This window comes from Trachemys scripta, chromosome 5 (genome assembly GCF_013100865.1).
Source record: "Trachemys scripta elegans isolate TJP31775 chromosome 5, CAS_Tse_1.0, whole genome shotgun sequence".
In the NCBI taxonomy this organism is placed as follows: domain Eukaryota; kingdom Metazoa; phylum Chordata; order Testudines; family Emydidae; genus Trachemys; species Trachemys scripta.
This window is the reverse complement of record NC_048302.1, coordinates 18,183,791-18,199,912: the sequence shown is the minus strand read 5'-3', so window position 1 is coordinate 18,199,912 and position 16,122 is coordinate 18,183,791. Positions and strand designations below refer to the sequence as shown.

General features: G+C 40.1%; 1 protein-coding gene across 2 annotated transcripts in view; it reads right to left on the bottom strand.

Moving 5' to 3' along the window:
• The window catches only part of UNC5C (unc-5 netrin receptor C), a 354,187-nt gene that overhangs the window by 97,273 nt on the left and 240,792 nt on the right, over nt 1–16,122 (bottom strand). For both annotated transcript variants that reach the window (XM_034772897.1, XM_034772898.1), the window contains exon 3: nt 6,588–6,731. In XM_034772897.1, the coding sequence (XP_034628788.1) occupies nt 6,588–6,731 (144 nt within the window). The remainder of the gene's footprint in view (nt 1–6,587; nt 6,732–16,122) is intronic.

The following is a 16,122-nucleotide window of genomic DNA, read 5'->3' as shown; positions in this document are numbered from 1 at the left end:
GTGTTAGTCTGTATCCGCAAAAAGAAGAACAGGAGTACTTGTGGCACCTTAGAGACTAACAAATTTATTAGAGCATAAGCTTTCGTGGACTACAGCCCACATATGCATCCGAAGAAGTGGGCTGTAGTCCACGAAAGCTTATGCTCTAATAAATTTGTTAGTCTCTAAGGTGCCACAAGTACTCCTGTTCTTCTTTTTGCGGATAGAGACTAACACGGCTGCTACTCTGAAACCTGATAACTAATACAGTACTCTCTAATATTTTGGAGGCAATGGAACTGTCTCTTCACAATACTGTCTGGGGTGAAAATAATGGGAAAATAGGTAATTCAGCAACAGATGAGCACAGAACCCCAGAATTAAAAGGTTCACTACCTGAGTGCCAGTAATGAATGTGTAATTATTTTCACATCTGTCTTTCTGTCCAACATAAGTGGAGATAATCTATCACATAAACCAATCCACTTTCCTGTACCACATTAATCTTATCTGTATACAGTATGAGACATGTATATAAGCTACTATTTAATCTCCCTTCTTTAAAAAAAAAAACACAAAACCAATTCTGAAAAAAAAGGCTTTTAGTTAAGTCTATAGAAAACTAATATAAAATTAAATACGAGTTTAATAAGCACAATTCCTTATTAAATAGCAATTTCTTAGTGGAAAAGAGAATTTTTTTTTTTAAAGTTTCCATTTGTTTCCAAGACACTGGAAACGAGCCAAAAATGAGAAGGCATCTAAATTCATTATGCAAAAAGCCTACTCTGATGAAATTAGGAGGAAAGCTATTTATTTCTTGCAGCAGGTTTTCAGCAACTCAGAAGTTGGACACACAGATACTGGCTCTGTGTGTGATTGTACATTTTCAGGGGCAAATCAAGTGTAACTTCAATGAATCTAATGGAATCACACCAATGTAAAATTGGTATAAGTGAGAAGATAATCAGGCCAATTTCACATTTATTCAATTGCCCTGTAAATTGATAAGATATGATTCACAGTTGGGGTAAATTGGCCTGGCTCCACTAAAGTCAATGACACCAGTTATGGAACTGGCCCACAATTTAGGCCATATCCTGCAGTACATAATTAGTCTTTATCAAGTGAAACCCTCACTGGGTTTAATTCTATTCTTGGTTACATAGGCACAGCTCGCATTGATTTCTTTCAACAGGAATTATGCTCAAGCAGAGAATGTAGGATTTTATCCATATAATCAGATCAACATTGTTCAAATATTAGTTTTAAAATAATGCATGGTTTTGGATTTTTTTTAACAAAAGGAAAAAACTATCCTAACTCCTTTGTCTTCTCTCCATAAAGCTACAGTCTCTTAATTCAGTAAGAAAAGTATATTTTAGGCCCAGTGTACATTAATATTTCAAAGCATCTTAGCACCTCCTAGAGTCAATATAACTAGGGCTTGCCTAGAATGATGAGGAAAATTGTATTTACACCATCTAATATCATGTATCCCAGACAATGAATTGCATTTCTCCAGCTCCACTATTATTCATTCTCTTTTTCCATTTGCTAGATCATTAACATACCTAGAATTTTCAGGTCTAAACAGATCCTAGGGAATCTGCCAGTTTACAAAGGTGAACCCCTTCCAGTCTCTTTGTTGTGGGGAGACCAAACTCTCCAGTGGAAGAATTCCAGGGAAAATCATGAAGTTTCCATTCCACCATTCAGGAATAACCTTCATCGACGAGAAAGGTCCAAATCTTAATTGCAAATGGTCCAAAGCTGCAGACATCACACCACCCAGTTCTACACACTGAAAGAAGTCACAACCTTGGGTTCTGAATCAGTTTCACTTCCAGGTTAAATTTCCAGCATGTGTACCTCTCTGAAAAACACCACTCTTTACTCTAGATTTAAAGATGCCTTCCCTCTTGACCAACTGAAGTTCTCTACTCGGCTGATGTGATTTTTCAATTGACTTTTTGCAGCGAATTTCCATTGACCAGGTTGTTATGTCCTTTACGACACATGCCTGACCTTGAATTAAATAAATACAAGCTGCTTTTCCAGGATGCATATTCTTCACACTTTCAAATTACTTTTCACTTAATTCTATTACACGGTCAATGAACAGAGATGTTGAATGCAAATTTTTGTTTTGTTTTAATGAACTTCAGAACTGGTCCTCCAGAGGATACAATAATTCTACAACCCTGCAAAGCAATAACACTGGGGTCCAGAATGAAAAATAAAAAAGTATCTTTCTTCTGAACATGCTAGAAAGAGCTAATTATGTCATCAGGGTACGGTACGACTTGTGCTGAAATCACCAGCGACGGCTATTAATGTGAAGTAACTGTTGCACACAGAGCACTGTAGGGTTTCCCTCCCCCAAATATATTAGCCTTCACTTTTTTGTACTTATTAAAAATGAAAAATGTCTGGCCCGATGTCATAACACCACAGAGAGTTGCGTTGTGTTTTGTTTCCTTCAAAACTCCGCATTGTATGCTTACTGCAGGCAAATTTCAGGGCCAGATTCTGCAGGGATTTTATGCAGGTGCACAATACGAGGGAGAGTGTAAAGACCTTCCCACCCATTGCTTGTCTCAGATAATGACCAGGGGAACACAAGGACGGCTCTTTCCTAACTCTGGGCCACGGTTCCCCAACATGCACCAGCTTGTGAAATTCACCAGTGTGAATAAATCACGCCCCTCGAGCAACGTAAGTTACACTGACATAAGAACTAGTGTGAACAGCGCTATGTTGGCAGGAGAGCTTCTCCCACTGACATAGCTACTGCCACTTGTGGAGGCTGGAGTAATTAAACTGATGGAAGAGCTCTCTCCCGTTGGCTTAGAGCGCCTACATTAGAGAGCTTATAGTAGTGGTGCAGCTGCACTGCAATAAACTTCTTGGGTAACCATTCCCTCAGGCAGCAATGCTGGACCCTCCTACTGCCTATTTTAAATGTTGGCACACTTAGTATTTCTGATTAGTGATATGCCTATCTTGGCATGCCCAGAGGATGTAGGATTTGAGATTTCACAGTTATATGGGTATGGCTACTGTTGAATTTTTAGTTATGTTTCAAATCGAGTCTAGACAGGTGTGATGGGGTGTTCACCCCACACTATCCCAGAGAGGGTTATTGTGGCCCAGGATGGGTTAAGTAACCTGATAGGCCATCCCGAGGGGGAGTTAGCCTTGATGATCAAGCACTGAGTAGGGATGAAGACCAGCTGGGCAGGGGCAGGCAGGGCTGGTATAAGGTCAGGAAGTGAGGGCAGGAGATGGCAGTCACTCTTTGGGCTTAGAAAGGGAAAGGAGAAGACTCATGGGAGAGTAGAAGCCTGGATCCTGGGCCTTAAGGAAGGGTTTACTCACAAGTGTGATAGAGCAGAAGCCTGATAGGGCTGGAGTAGGAAAACAACAGTAAAGTTTGGCACAGTGCAGACCTTGGCCGTTGATCCTTGAGCTGGAACTTTAAGCTGTGGAATAGTCCTGTGGGACCTGCTTAAAGTTAGGCATGTGCTTAAGTATCTTGCTGAAATAGGGCTTACTTATGCTGGTGTCAATTCAGAGTCAATCCACTGAGCGACTCTGGATTAACACTGGCATAACTGAATTGGCTAATTTGGTTAATTATTAGAATTTGGCTAATTATTATTATATTTTAGACAATAATGTCACCACTCACTGATGTACATACTGTATGTGTTTAGAGTCCATACAAATATTTATTATTTACCTATGAGGCCAGCTGAAAATTTTGTAGTTTAAAATAGATGATTTTTCTGGGACTGTGCTTTTACTGCTTGGTATAAATCTGCAGGCTAAATAAATACCCAACACTGGAGCTCTTAGTCCCATGAATAGAGGCTACAGGCCTGGGCCATATTGTCCAAGAAGCTCCAAATCAAGGGAAAGTATGCAAAAAATTATCATCAAAAAGCAAAACTGAAAGTTCATAGGCTCAATTCCTCCATTTTTAAAAATACACTTAAGCACTATAAAAATTACTAGACTGACTTTCTCTCCCTCTCTCTCTTAAATGTGGTCAAAAATATCAATCACAAGCAAAGATCTTGGATGCCAATTTTCTACCCAGAATGATTTTTTTTTTTTTTACAGCTAAGTTATAAGCCTCTGAAAATAAAAGTTTATGATGAAATCACTGACAGACTCTTGGCTAAAGTGCAGTTGCTGTATATACATATATATATATATATAATTTCATGAAAGGCAATTACACATCTGTAACTTTAACATTGCCCTGTTATCTTCATCTGATATATATTCAAACCCTTAATTGAAGTAAATATGATGGCCATCTGTCAAGTGCTAACTGGCAGGGCACCAAAATCTACTAGGTGATTTAATACAGATTTTGTAATCTAAAAAAGCTGTTGAAACATTGCTAAAGCGCTCTGAAGCACAGTGCTAACATTTGGAATGGGCAGTTAAAGTTCACTGCTTTCCTGTCAGAAAGACCATAGAGAACTCTAGAAATGTTTGTTTGCCCCTAGAAAAGGATTCAATACAAAATGCCATGTATGAAGCACTCCAGAATCAGTGGAAATTGGGATTCAATACAGATTCTGTCTATACAGATATTTATAGTATTCCTGTGATAGTGAAGTACCTAACTACTCCTAAGAGCACCATGACCTAACGAGCGGATAAAGTACCAGAAGGGGACTCAGGTTCTACTCCTCACTCTGCCACTTATCTGCTGGGACCTTGGGCAAGTCAATGTACCTCTGGACCTCAATTTTCCCATCCCTGAAATAGGGACAATTATTAGAACTGAGTGAATAATAATTTTTTCGGTTCTGTAGTTGAACCAAAATAAAAATAAGAAAACAAATTTGTTTTGGTTTCACCTGAAACAGAATTTTTTTGACTTTTCTTGCCATAACGAAAAAGCAAAAATGTTTTGTTTCAGGTTAAATGACTTGTATTATGCAACCCAAAACAAAATATTTTATTTTCTTTGTGGATTTTTTTATCTTTATTTGAATAAAGTAAGCCTAGCTAAATTTCTAAACAAACAGTGTTTCAAAATGAAAAGTCACAACATTTTGTTTCAAAAACGTTGAAATGAAATGTTTGGACTTTTTCTGATTTCCCCCCGTTTTTTTTTGGTCAAAACTATTTGCTAAATTCAACCCAAAATCATGAATAGTTTTGGTCAATCCAAGACTGTATTTTTTGGTGAATAAACCATTCGTCTAAAAATTTTTGCTCAGTTCTAATAATGGTACTGACTTCTCTATGTAAAACTCTGAGCTCTATTGATGAAAAGCATTACATAAGAGCCAGGTGTTATTATCTGATGCAATAATATCTGATAAACTGATTACAAGTTGTCTGTGTCTGTATGAGGGACGAGGCCAAAACCTTGCATCCAAACTCCACTGAACTCTGGGGAGATTCTTCTCCAGATCCATTTTAATATCAAAAATGTGTAGGCAAGATCCATTTCTAGTCAAGTAGCTTAGGTCAAAGTGTTCAACTTGAGTACTTAAAATTAGCCTCCTAAATCTGTACCTAGACATGTAAATAAAAGTGGCTCGATTTGTAAGTGCACTCAGCAGCCTCAATCCAAGTGACTTCATTGAGAGTGGGATGGAGTCCTAAAAAGCCATTTGTAATGGCTTGAGAGGACACTATTTCATAGCAAAATGATAAGCAAACAGTCCTTCCTTAGTCTTCCTTCTTAAAGGTGTTGGTAAGGGAGATGTTCTTTTTCCTGGAAGAGGAATTCTCTTCTCTTGTTCTAAAATGTCAGGCTATATTCAGTATAGACAAGCCTGACAAGTATCCAGCTGCAGGTACACCAAACTATGTTTCTTTGTTCCTTTTTCCAAAGGCAGGTGAAATAATTTCTGAATTACACAGCTTGCTTGCATTGTATTAAATAAAACTCACTTAATCCACATGAAAGGGAAATGGGAATCCCCGCTGCAAATGCTGTACAAAGACAAGCCCCTTTTTGAAAATTAATGAACATTAAATATTTGTATTGTCAACTGAAGATCTATTGTCTGGAAATTGGTTGTCCTGTTTTTTCGTGGGTGGAGTGAGAGTGGAGAAAGGATTTAAAATAAATATTGAGATTAGTAACCATGCATAGCAAGGATGAAATGTTAAGAGTTAAGATGCCTATGTTTGCTATCATAGTTCCTCTCTGATTACAGTGATATGCTAAATTTGGTCTCTGTTTGTCAGGCAAAAGCAGCATTATTAAATGGCTGCAGAGACACAGGGAATTGTTCTTATCCCATCACAGGGTTTGCTTTGATAAATTCCAGCCTATTAGCTGCAAACACTTTCCTTGGGTCAGGATCACTGCAGAACTTCACAAATAATTTGTTGTTGTTGGCTTTCTTTTTTCATAAACCTGGAAGGAGGAGGATGCAAGTCTGGCTCTCAGAAACAGAAGAAATGATGAACTGACACATCTAAGTGCAATACTGGTGGTCTGAAGTCTGACATGCTGCATCAACCACCACAGAAGATTCAAGGCCTATTCAGTGTGTGTGGTTAGAAGCAAAAGTTCCCACCCAAACAAACCAGAGTCACTTCACTCCCAGAGAAGAGGTACTCACATGCAATGCGAACATAGGCCTTTCGACTCTTAGTAGTGCCGGCAGAGCTCCAAGCGACACACTGGCACCAGTAATCTTCAGGTCCAAAGAGTTCTTCCACCTGCTGACGGGAAATCTCAATGCTCACTTCCCGAACAATCAAACCTGTCAGGATACAATTAATATCCCGAGTGTATTAGAGTTGGTGAAGCTATTGTTCAGAGTAATATATTAGAGAGAGCGCGCATGCGAGAATGCTTGTTAAACTCTTCTGAGCCCTGGCTGATAATCTACTCAACAGCCCTTATCACGAGGAGACTGTTAAGAAAAACAACAACATTTTACTCACCCAACAACATTATAGGTGAGTGAACAAGTGAATATTTTGCAAGACTCATTTATATCATGTATATCATGTATACGTGCACACACACACACACACACACACATTATACATCTAAATATTGGGCAGATTCTCAGCTAGCGTAAGCCAGAGTAGCTCCATTGCTGGCACAGTACAATTTTAATACGAAACATGCTTCTCATCTCACACTATCGGGAGCTGTGTAAAAATACAAGTCTCCTCCTTTAAAAAACGATATCATCCTGTTTTGGAATGCTGATGGAGCAACTCTTGTTCACGCAAACACTAAATTGTGCACAGCACCGTGGCTTCACCCCTCATAAAAATATAACAGTTGTCTACACTGGTGGTCTCAAACCCTGCAGTTTAATAATTGTAAGCAGTATTGTTTTGAACAATACTGTCCCGAACAAGGGTCTACTCTGCACTACAGTATTGCACACCACTGTGCTCTGCATTGCCCCCTAACGTCTTCCCCCATATACGCTAATAATGCATTTTAATGCAATCCTCAAAAATCTGCAATGAAAACAACAGTGATGATAACGCTGTCACTGCCATTACAAACCTAACATTTACCCAGTTACCACACAGTGCTATCTGATGTGAAACATTTTTTCCTATTCTAAGTACAAGGAAATATTGTGGTATCTGAGATACCACTGCAAAACCTGTTGGTAAGATGCTGACTTTTTAACACCAATTGACATACTCCGTGTTTTGCGTGATCCCACCCTTACAATTCACCAACCCTGTGAAAATGTTCTTCACTTCAGTTTTAAAATGGCAGCCAAGGTGTGAGTGTGTGTGTGTGTGTGTGTGTGTGTGTGGGGGGGGATTTATGCACCACTTTTTAACATATTTGCTCTGTGTTGCTGATGCCAAAGTCTCAATAAACTTGTAGAGTGTGTCCATCCATAAAAAAAAAATCATCACCATTTCTAAAACTTAGTCCAACAAAGGACCTTAAGTATATAAACCTCACATACAAATATTTTGTATAGCGTGACTGATTTTCTTTTTCCTTACTGTAAAGCCAGGAAATTTAATTAAAAGATACTTGATCTTAGTCTGCATAGTTTGTCCCCATCACTGAATAACTAACACAGGGGTTATGAGTCTTTCTGCTGAACACAGACTTTCAGGCCAGCTACCCCCAGTCTCTTACAACATGAATTACAAGGTGATATTTAGAACATGAATGTTCCCAATTGTACAGCACTGAGCGCACTGCATGCTCTGGAAGCCAAGCAAACCCTTGATTTTGCCTTCAGCCTCATAGAGGCTCCATTCAGGAAGCTGATGATTAATTAATATTTGTGCACAGTTGTATACTGTCATTTATGCTGCACACTCTTTCTATCCAAAACTCAGTTAACAACGTAACATCATAAAAAACAACAACAGGAATTGAAGCATGCAATATCATACAGAGTTTTGGTAGGAACTCTTTATAATTAGATGCATTTTCCTGCTAGGTATTATATAGCCTACCATCTTTTTAATTTCCTTATCTTTGACATGTTTGCCCGGGAAATTATAAGCTATTTTGAGGAAAATACATACTAGCTTTTCTCCTTGAAACTGAACACTCAAAATTTGGTTGCTGTACTTCGATGAAGTAAAAACAAAATACGGCATATATATTTGGAAATGTGGCAAACGCCACCTTCTAAAACTGCTTTGCTTGGAAGAGCTCAGTTGGCTCCAAAAGTGGTCCAGGGCTGTTCATCGTCCTATCTATAAGGGGAAAAATAGCTTATATATACAGGATGTGCACAAAAGGGGTTATGTTTTCACAGTGCAATTGCTGCTAGTCTAAAGATCTCACTTCAGTACATTCCCACTTTTTATAGCCTCAAGAGCCTAGCAGTTTGAATGTTACAATAGTATGTTTTTACAACGAGGCTGATTATAATGGAATTTGATGGATCAGAGAGTTAGGTTACTATAGGGCTAAAGCAAGTAGTCTTATAATGAAAGGGGAGTACTGGTTAATAATGATTACAAACTGGATTAAAATTCTGGATGCAAATCCAGTTTCCTGATATGTTGAAGATATGAAATATACATCATGTCAATAACATCCATTAAATACACTGGCATAACTTTTATCTCTTGGTTCTTAATACATTCTCCATTTAATAGCAACAAGCTCGTCTAGGCACTGCTTTTCTAGGACATAACAAACGCTCACAGGTTTCAGGTTGTTTAAAGTCTTTTGCTCTCACAAATTGTGTGGTAGCCATCTGGAAGCACATTTTCCATTTGTGCTTAAAAGGATGTGATCATAAATACAGTATCACCATATGATTACATCTGTCCCTAAGCCAGGGGTTCTCAAACTGGGGGTCGGGACCCCTCAGAGTGTCGCGAGGTTATTACATGGGCAGGGGGTGGGGTCGCAAGCTATCAGCCTCCACCCCAAACCCCACTTTGCCTCCAGCATTTATAATGGTGTTAAATATATATAAAAAAGTGTTTTTAATGTGTAAGGCTTTCTGTGTGAAAGGGGTGACCAGTACAAAAGTCTGAGGACCCCTGCTCTAAGCTAAACATTTTTTCTAGCATATATAGAAGATCAAATCAGTTGCTGAGACATTAGCTGGGACGATATGCTATATGTATAGGTAGTGAATGTAGAAATTTATGGGCCAGATTCTGACACTCTTAATTTTGCTAAGTAGCACCTTACTCCATTAGGAACCACACTGATTACTTATGGAGTAAGGTACTAGTCTGTGTGAGTAAGCACTGGTGCTGACTGGCAGCAGGAGGCCCCAGCCGCTGGGGCTGACAGCAATTTCTGAGTAAAATTATTAAGCCTGACTCATGATCTCGGGCAAGAACACCTTTGAGTGTTCTATACTGAGATCATGAGTCAGGTTTCATTTTACTTTGAAATCGCATCTCTCGAGTTGGCATGTCTGGCAGAAGGTGACCCTGCGCGATTCCTCCTGAACTTTCACACTGTAAGGGTCTGATTCTGCTGGCCTTACTCATGCTCAGTAGTGCCTCATTTCACAAGGAGTCCCAGTGATTGAAAAGGAACTTCTTACCTAGTAAAGTACCACTCGACCTAAGAAAAGGTGGCAGAATCTGGCTGTAGGGTCATACAACTAGGAATGGGGTAATTTTCCTCTGTGTTGTGACAGGTCAGAATCCTATTGGTGTCACTTAAAAAATAATCCTTACCATGGTCACACTTCCTAATTGTGTTAGGAAACATTTAATTTGAGGCATCTCAGACAGCAGCTGACCTATTATCATGCTGAAATGATGCTGTATAGGTCCCACAGAAGACCTGATACGGTTTCTCTACATTCATCCAGTACTGTACTGCTTAAAAACCTCACAGGAGAATAATAATAGCATGATAACCTTGACAGGAGGACTTCTAAGCGAGATCCTGATCTTACCACTACTGGAAGTGCTTCTACTATTCAATCACAGGAAACAGGTTGAATTCATTTCGTAATGTTCCTCAGGAGCCACCTTTTGCATTACAAATGTTGTTCTAAGGACTCAGTTGATTTGCAATGTAACTTTTAAGGTAGGTCAAAACGTGGATGTTAAATCCTGACAACATCCCGTTAAACACTGTATGAGACCAAGAGACTGACAGTAACAGTAGAATAAACTCATTTCCTCTACATCCCCCACTGCTTTTTTAGTCCTTTGTTTTTTACAGAACTACACATATCCTGGTTTAAATGTAACCCAGCCTTTATACTCACACTGGGCCAACTTCTGCACTGATTTATACCTCATACCACCTCACTAATTGCATGGGATGTAAGTCAGTGTAGAATTTGCTCCACACCACACATGCTTTATAGCCCAATTTTTTTTAGATGGCTTCTATATTTGCTCTCACAGATTCTGAGTGTGCCTGTTTGGACATTCAGTTCTATGTCTACCTGCCGGACTATATACAGATGCACATACTCGTGAGCACAAAATTGGAAGCCATTTTTAAACACTTATCCCTGTGTGTCTACCACACATGTACCACACACAAAGGAGGATTCAATAGCTCGGACGACTGGTAGTTGCTTATGGAGCACTTAACTTCTAGGACACCAATTCAAATCCACCCCATATCAGTAATAACTGAAACACGTTACCATCCCACAGATGTTTCATTTCTACTGTGAAATGAGTTGATAGTTTCAGTCAAGTTCCCAGCATACAGGTATCCACAACACAGAATAAAGCCCCATTCACAACTGCATACCTGCCGATAGCCTGACAAAACTCCAGTAAATTGCAAATTTGCAAAAATTAATATATTTGCATAAATTCAAACAGGAACCACCAGAAGCAGATGCCTTCCTATTTTATAGTTATGCAATAACAAACCCAATTGTAGGGAGATAATTGAATGCATTTGTGGGCAGCTAGAATGTTTGATAGGTTCCATATACTGGATGTAAATTCAATAAATAAAGATACCATCTTTATTAAAAGCTTCCCTGCTGTGGTTACAGTATAGCTCCTACTCTCTTTCATGGAAATAAATAGCAAGAAGATGATTGGTGGGGATGGGGAATTTTTGCTTGTACTATCTCCTAGTTTGAGGTTTATTCCTTGACCTGCATGCTCACCTAGGAACATAAGGGGAATATATACTTCTACCCCTGTGCAGGCTACCCAGACCTTGGATGCAGCCATCCACGAATGAGTGGGTGTTGTGACCCATTACCACCTCCCACACACACTTGCCGCAGGGTGGTGGTGGTGTGGAGCCTTAAAGTGCGAAGTCAAAGCAGAAAGTCAAGCCATTTGAATCAGTTTTGCATAAGAACTGATAATGACATCTTATGAAGGTACAGGCTCGTTCACCTGCACATCTACCAAAGTGATATATGCCATCTTGTGCCAGCAATGCCCCCCTGCCATGTACATTGACTAAACTGGACAGTCTCTACGCAAAAGAATAAATGGACATAAATCTGACATCAGGAATCATAACATTCAAAAACCAGTGGGAGAACACTTCAACCTCTCTAACCACTCAGTGACAGACTTGAAGGTGTCAGTTTTGCAACAAAAAAACTTCAAAAACAGACTCCAAAGAGAGACTGCTGAACTCGAATTAATATGCAAATTAGACACAATTAACTTAGGTCTAAACAGAGATTGGGAATGGTTGGGTCATTACACTAATTGAATCCCACCCCCTCCACCCCCATGTTAAGTTCTCCTTACACCTTCTATGGGTCATCTCGATTATCACTTCAAAGTTTTTTCTTCTGCTGCTACTGATAACTCATCTCAATTGATTGGCCTCTTACAATTAGTATGCGTTCTTCCACCTTTTCATGTTCTCTGTATGTATAAATATCTTCTGTTTGTGTGTTCCACTCTATGCATCTGAAGAAGTGAGCTGTAGCCTACGAAAGCTTATGCTGAAATAAATTTGTTAGTCTCTAAGATGCCACAAGTATTTCTGTTCTTTTTGCGGATACAGACTAACACGGCTGCTACTTTGAAACCTATCAGAAATAAAGCGATCCATAAAAACATGCCTTCCCATTTTTAATTCACAAGTATTTGATCTCTGACCTCAGTAAACAACTTGAAAAATTGCAAGGGAGCCCCAAGAACTGCTCAAAGTTTTGAAACTGAAATAAGAGAAAATGAGAAAGTTCAGAAGGGAGAACAAAGAAAAGGAGAGAAATACTTGCTTAGAATTCTGTCTTGTGGATTTGGATAATCTAAATTATGAAAGAAGTCTGAGAAAGAGAAGATGACTTTGAAACTGTTTAGTTTCAGAGATATTTACACACAGCAATCACTCTGATTTCATATAAAATCTGCCCACACACACTTTGGCACTTTCAGCAGAGATCCCAAGGACTGAACAACCTTCTTACCCCTCCAGGTTGTCCCTCCAGGTAAGGGCTGAGGCATATTGATGATGAGGTTAAGGACAACTAGCACTGAAAGTGCCTGTTTTACACCAGTTCTGTGAATTAAGAGAAGGCCTCCATCTCCAGGGCTGTCAATCTAGTACTATTCACCCACACTACATGCCTCTTATCACATTTTAATGGAAAATTATACTTCTGGGCTGGATTGTGACTTGGACAACACACCCATGCAAGCGAGTGAAAGAGATAGAACTTTCCTTACATTCCTACACTGTTTACTTGGACATCTGTGGGTGGGGAACGGGTGGGAAGAGGCACAGAATAGCTGGGGCCTTGGCTAAATCTGCCTAATTGCTGACTGGTACAGCTAAGTGAGCACAGGAGGTTGGAGGGATATTTGGAGGGACAATCATTTGCAGCTGGTAGAGGAGAACAGCTAATCACTTCCCCTCCTGGAGCAAAGGGACAGTAGGCAGGGAATTATTATAGACACAGCCCTTTACTATAACTTGCATTCTAGATACACAGTCTAGCAAAGGCACATTCTGATGATCCCAAAGTGCTTAATATATTCACTGGTTAAGTAAACTATGGGTAGATTATGTGCTCTTCAAAGGCAGGAGCTGTATCTCTTTTTTTAAAATGTCCATAAATGTAATGTAATCATATAATATTATGGTATTATATAATTAGTAACAGTAATAACAATTAATAGGTTCTATTTTGCGCCCATTGAATTAAATGGACAAACTCCTAATGATTTCCATGGCAGAATAAATATCACTTACACTATTCTATATATCTTACTGTGCCCACCATTAAAATTCATTCACTCTTGTGGTGAAACCCAACAACTGTTTTATCGGGCACAGCAACCCTATACAATAGTTTAGGATAGGCAATGAAGAATACTGTATTTATTTGAAAGTCTAAGAGGAATTTCAGCAAAGCAGAATTTAATTATCCAGCTCGGAATCTGTCCAGGTGAGCAGGGTTAATATCTGCACTCTCCAGAGCTCCTTTGGGCCAAAACTTATTTTGATGTTATTTAAGGAATATGGAAAAGTGTGTGTGTGTGTGTGTATTCAGCTGCAAGTATAAACTCAGTTTCCAAATTCTGAGAATCTGTATGTGTAATTTTTTCTTTAATGGATTCTATTTTGTGGTTTTGTGCTTTCAATTGACCAAGAGCTACTTCTTCAACTAGTAATCAAATATGCCAGAGAATGCATCTCCCAGGAGATAGCAACTTGTCACCCACCATGTCTGGGGCAAGGAAATATTGTGTGATATGTGCATTGTAAATAACTATGTTAGTAATACCTTGCACTTACATAGTGCCTTCCAACCAAAGATCTTAAGGTACACTACAATGGTGCGTAAATATGTACATCTGCATTTCACAGATGGTGAAAATGACACAGAGTAAGGTAAAGGGACTTGCTCAAGGTCACAAAATAAATCAGTGCCAGAGCCTGTAATAGAACCCCTGTTTTATGTTCCCCAGATCCCTGTTCTAGCCACTAGGACTAGACTATGATGTCTCATAGCTGCCTGCACAGGTGAAATCCTGACCCCACTGAAGTCAATGGGAGTTCTGCAATTGACTTCAATGAGGCCAGGATTTCATCCATATTTGTTCAACTCCAACAGCACTTATAATTGGCAGTTACTCAGAATCAGCTTTATGCCTCATCCAAAAAAGGCAGAATTTTCCCTATCTTATCAAACTGGCCAAGAGCACAGCTCAAAGTGATATGACTGCAGATGTACTTAATAAAAGGTTCACCTAGTGCTCTATTTGGTCTCATGTGGTAAAATGTAGTGATTCACGCAGAGTATGGCCAACATTTTCACTTAGAGGTGACTCAGAATATCTATCTGATGTACTGTTCAGTCACAGACTCAGTAAACAGTCCATTTTTGGGAGGGTGGACCCCCCCCAATCGAGTACTTTTACTCGATGAAATATTCTTTTTATAATAAATAATAAGTTAAATCAATACTCTGTGACGATGGAAACTTGTTTATAATCTTTCAGAGATGGGTCTGTCACAGCCATAAAGGACTCTGTTCAAACGCTTCAAAGTACTTCTGTTATGGTGTCTGGTGTTTCAAAAATTAATAAATAGGCTGAGCACAAATAGGACTGCTTCAAATATAATGATTCTTGCTGAGAAAAATGTTCTCTCTGCATTCTGTTGGGACAGAGATGATTGCATGATGGCATGCCTCCTGTATACTTCATTTTCTAAACACATCAACTGCAATCTTAACAACAAAGAAATAAGAAATAAAAATATTTGGAAATAAATAAATAATAAAGCGAAGTGATTTAAAACTCCAACAACCATGCACCCTGTTATTGCATGCATCTGCTCTTTCTGACTTCCCAGTAATGGCTGCTTGGCTAATGGCACACTGAGGAACTAGGTGCATACTGCAAACAATTTTCTGTAACTATTAGCTCAGATTTTTAAATGAATAGCTTCCAGCTATGGTTGTGCCCTGTGTAGCTTTGTCCTCACTAGGAAAAAGGGTGCATTCTTAACTCGAGTCAGCTAACCTGAAGAAACATCCTAGTGAAGACAAGAAAGTTAGAGCCAAGAGCTACCAGGTGAAGGTAAACTCTGGAAGAACCTGAATTCCCGTTTCCCTTAGGGGTGGGGATCAGGCATTTCCTGATCAGCCCCGGGCCCTCATCATCCCTGTGGCTCTCCCTCTATCCTTGTTTCCTTGGACTCCCTTTTTGTAATGGAAGTAGCCTGAGGATCACTGGTAACTGGTGCTTGTCTGAGGGTATCACAAGGTGGAAGGCTGCTGGAAAGAGGAGAGTCACTTTCTCTCTATTTCTTAGCTTAGTCCCTTTTCCCTGAATGCCTTAAATAGGGTTACCATATCTCATAAATAAAAAAAGAGGACCCTCCATGGGCCCTGGCCCCGCCCATTTCCCCACCCCTAGCCCCACCCCAACTCCACCCCTTCCCCACCCTAACTCCACCCCCTCCTCCCTTCCACTCCCAGCCAGGGGGAAAGGGCTGCCCCAGTGCTACCGGCTTCAGGGTTTGCCGGGCAGACCCCAGACCCTGCGCCCCCAGCCGGCGCTTCCGCAGCGCAGCTAGAGCCCGGGAGGGGAAGCGCCCAGCCGGGGGCGCAGGGTCTGGAGGCTGCCCAGCAAACCGTGAAGCCGGTAGCGCTCGGGCTTTGGGCAGCCCCCCTGCCTCTAGACCCTGCGCCCCCAGCCGGGCACTTCCCCTCCCGGGCTCCAGCGGCGCAGGGTCCGGAGGCACGGGGCTGCCCGAAGCCGGTAGCTCTC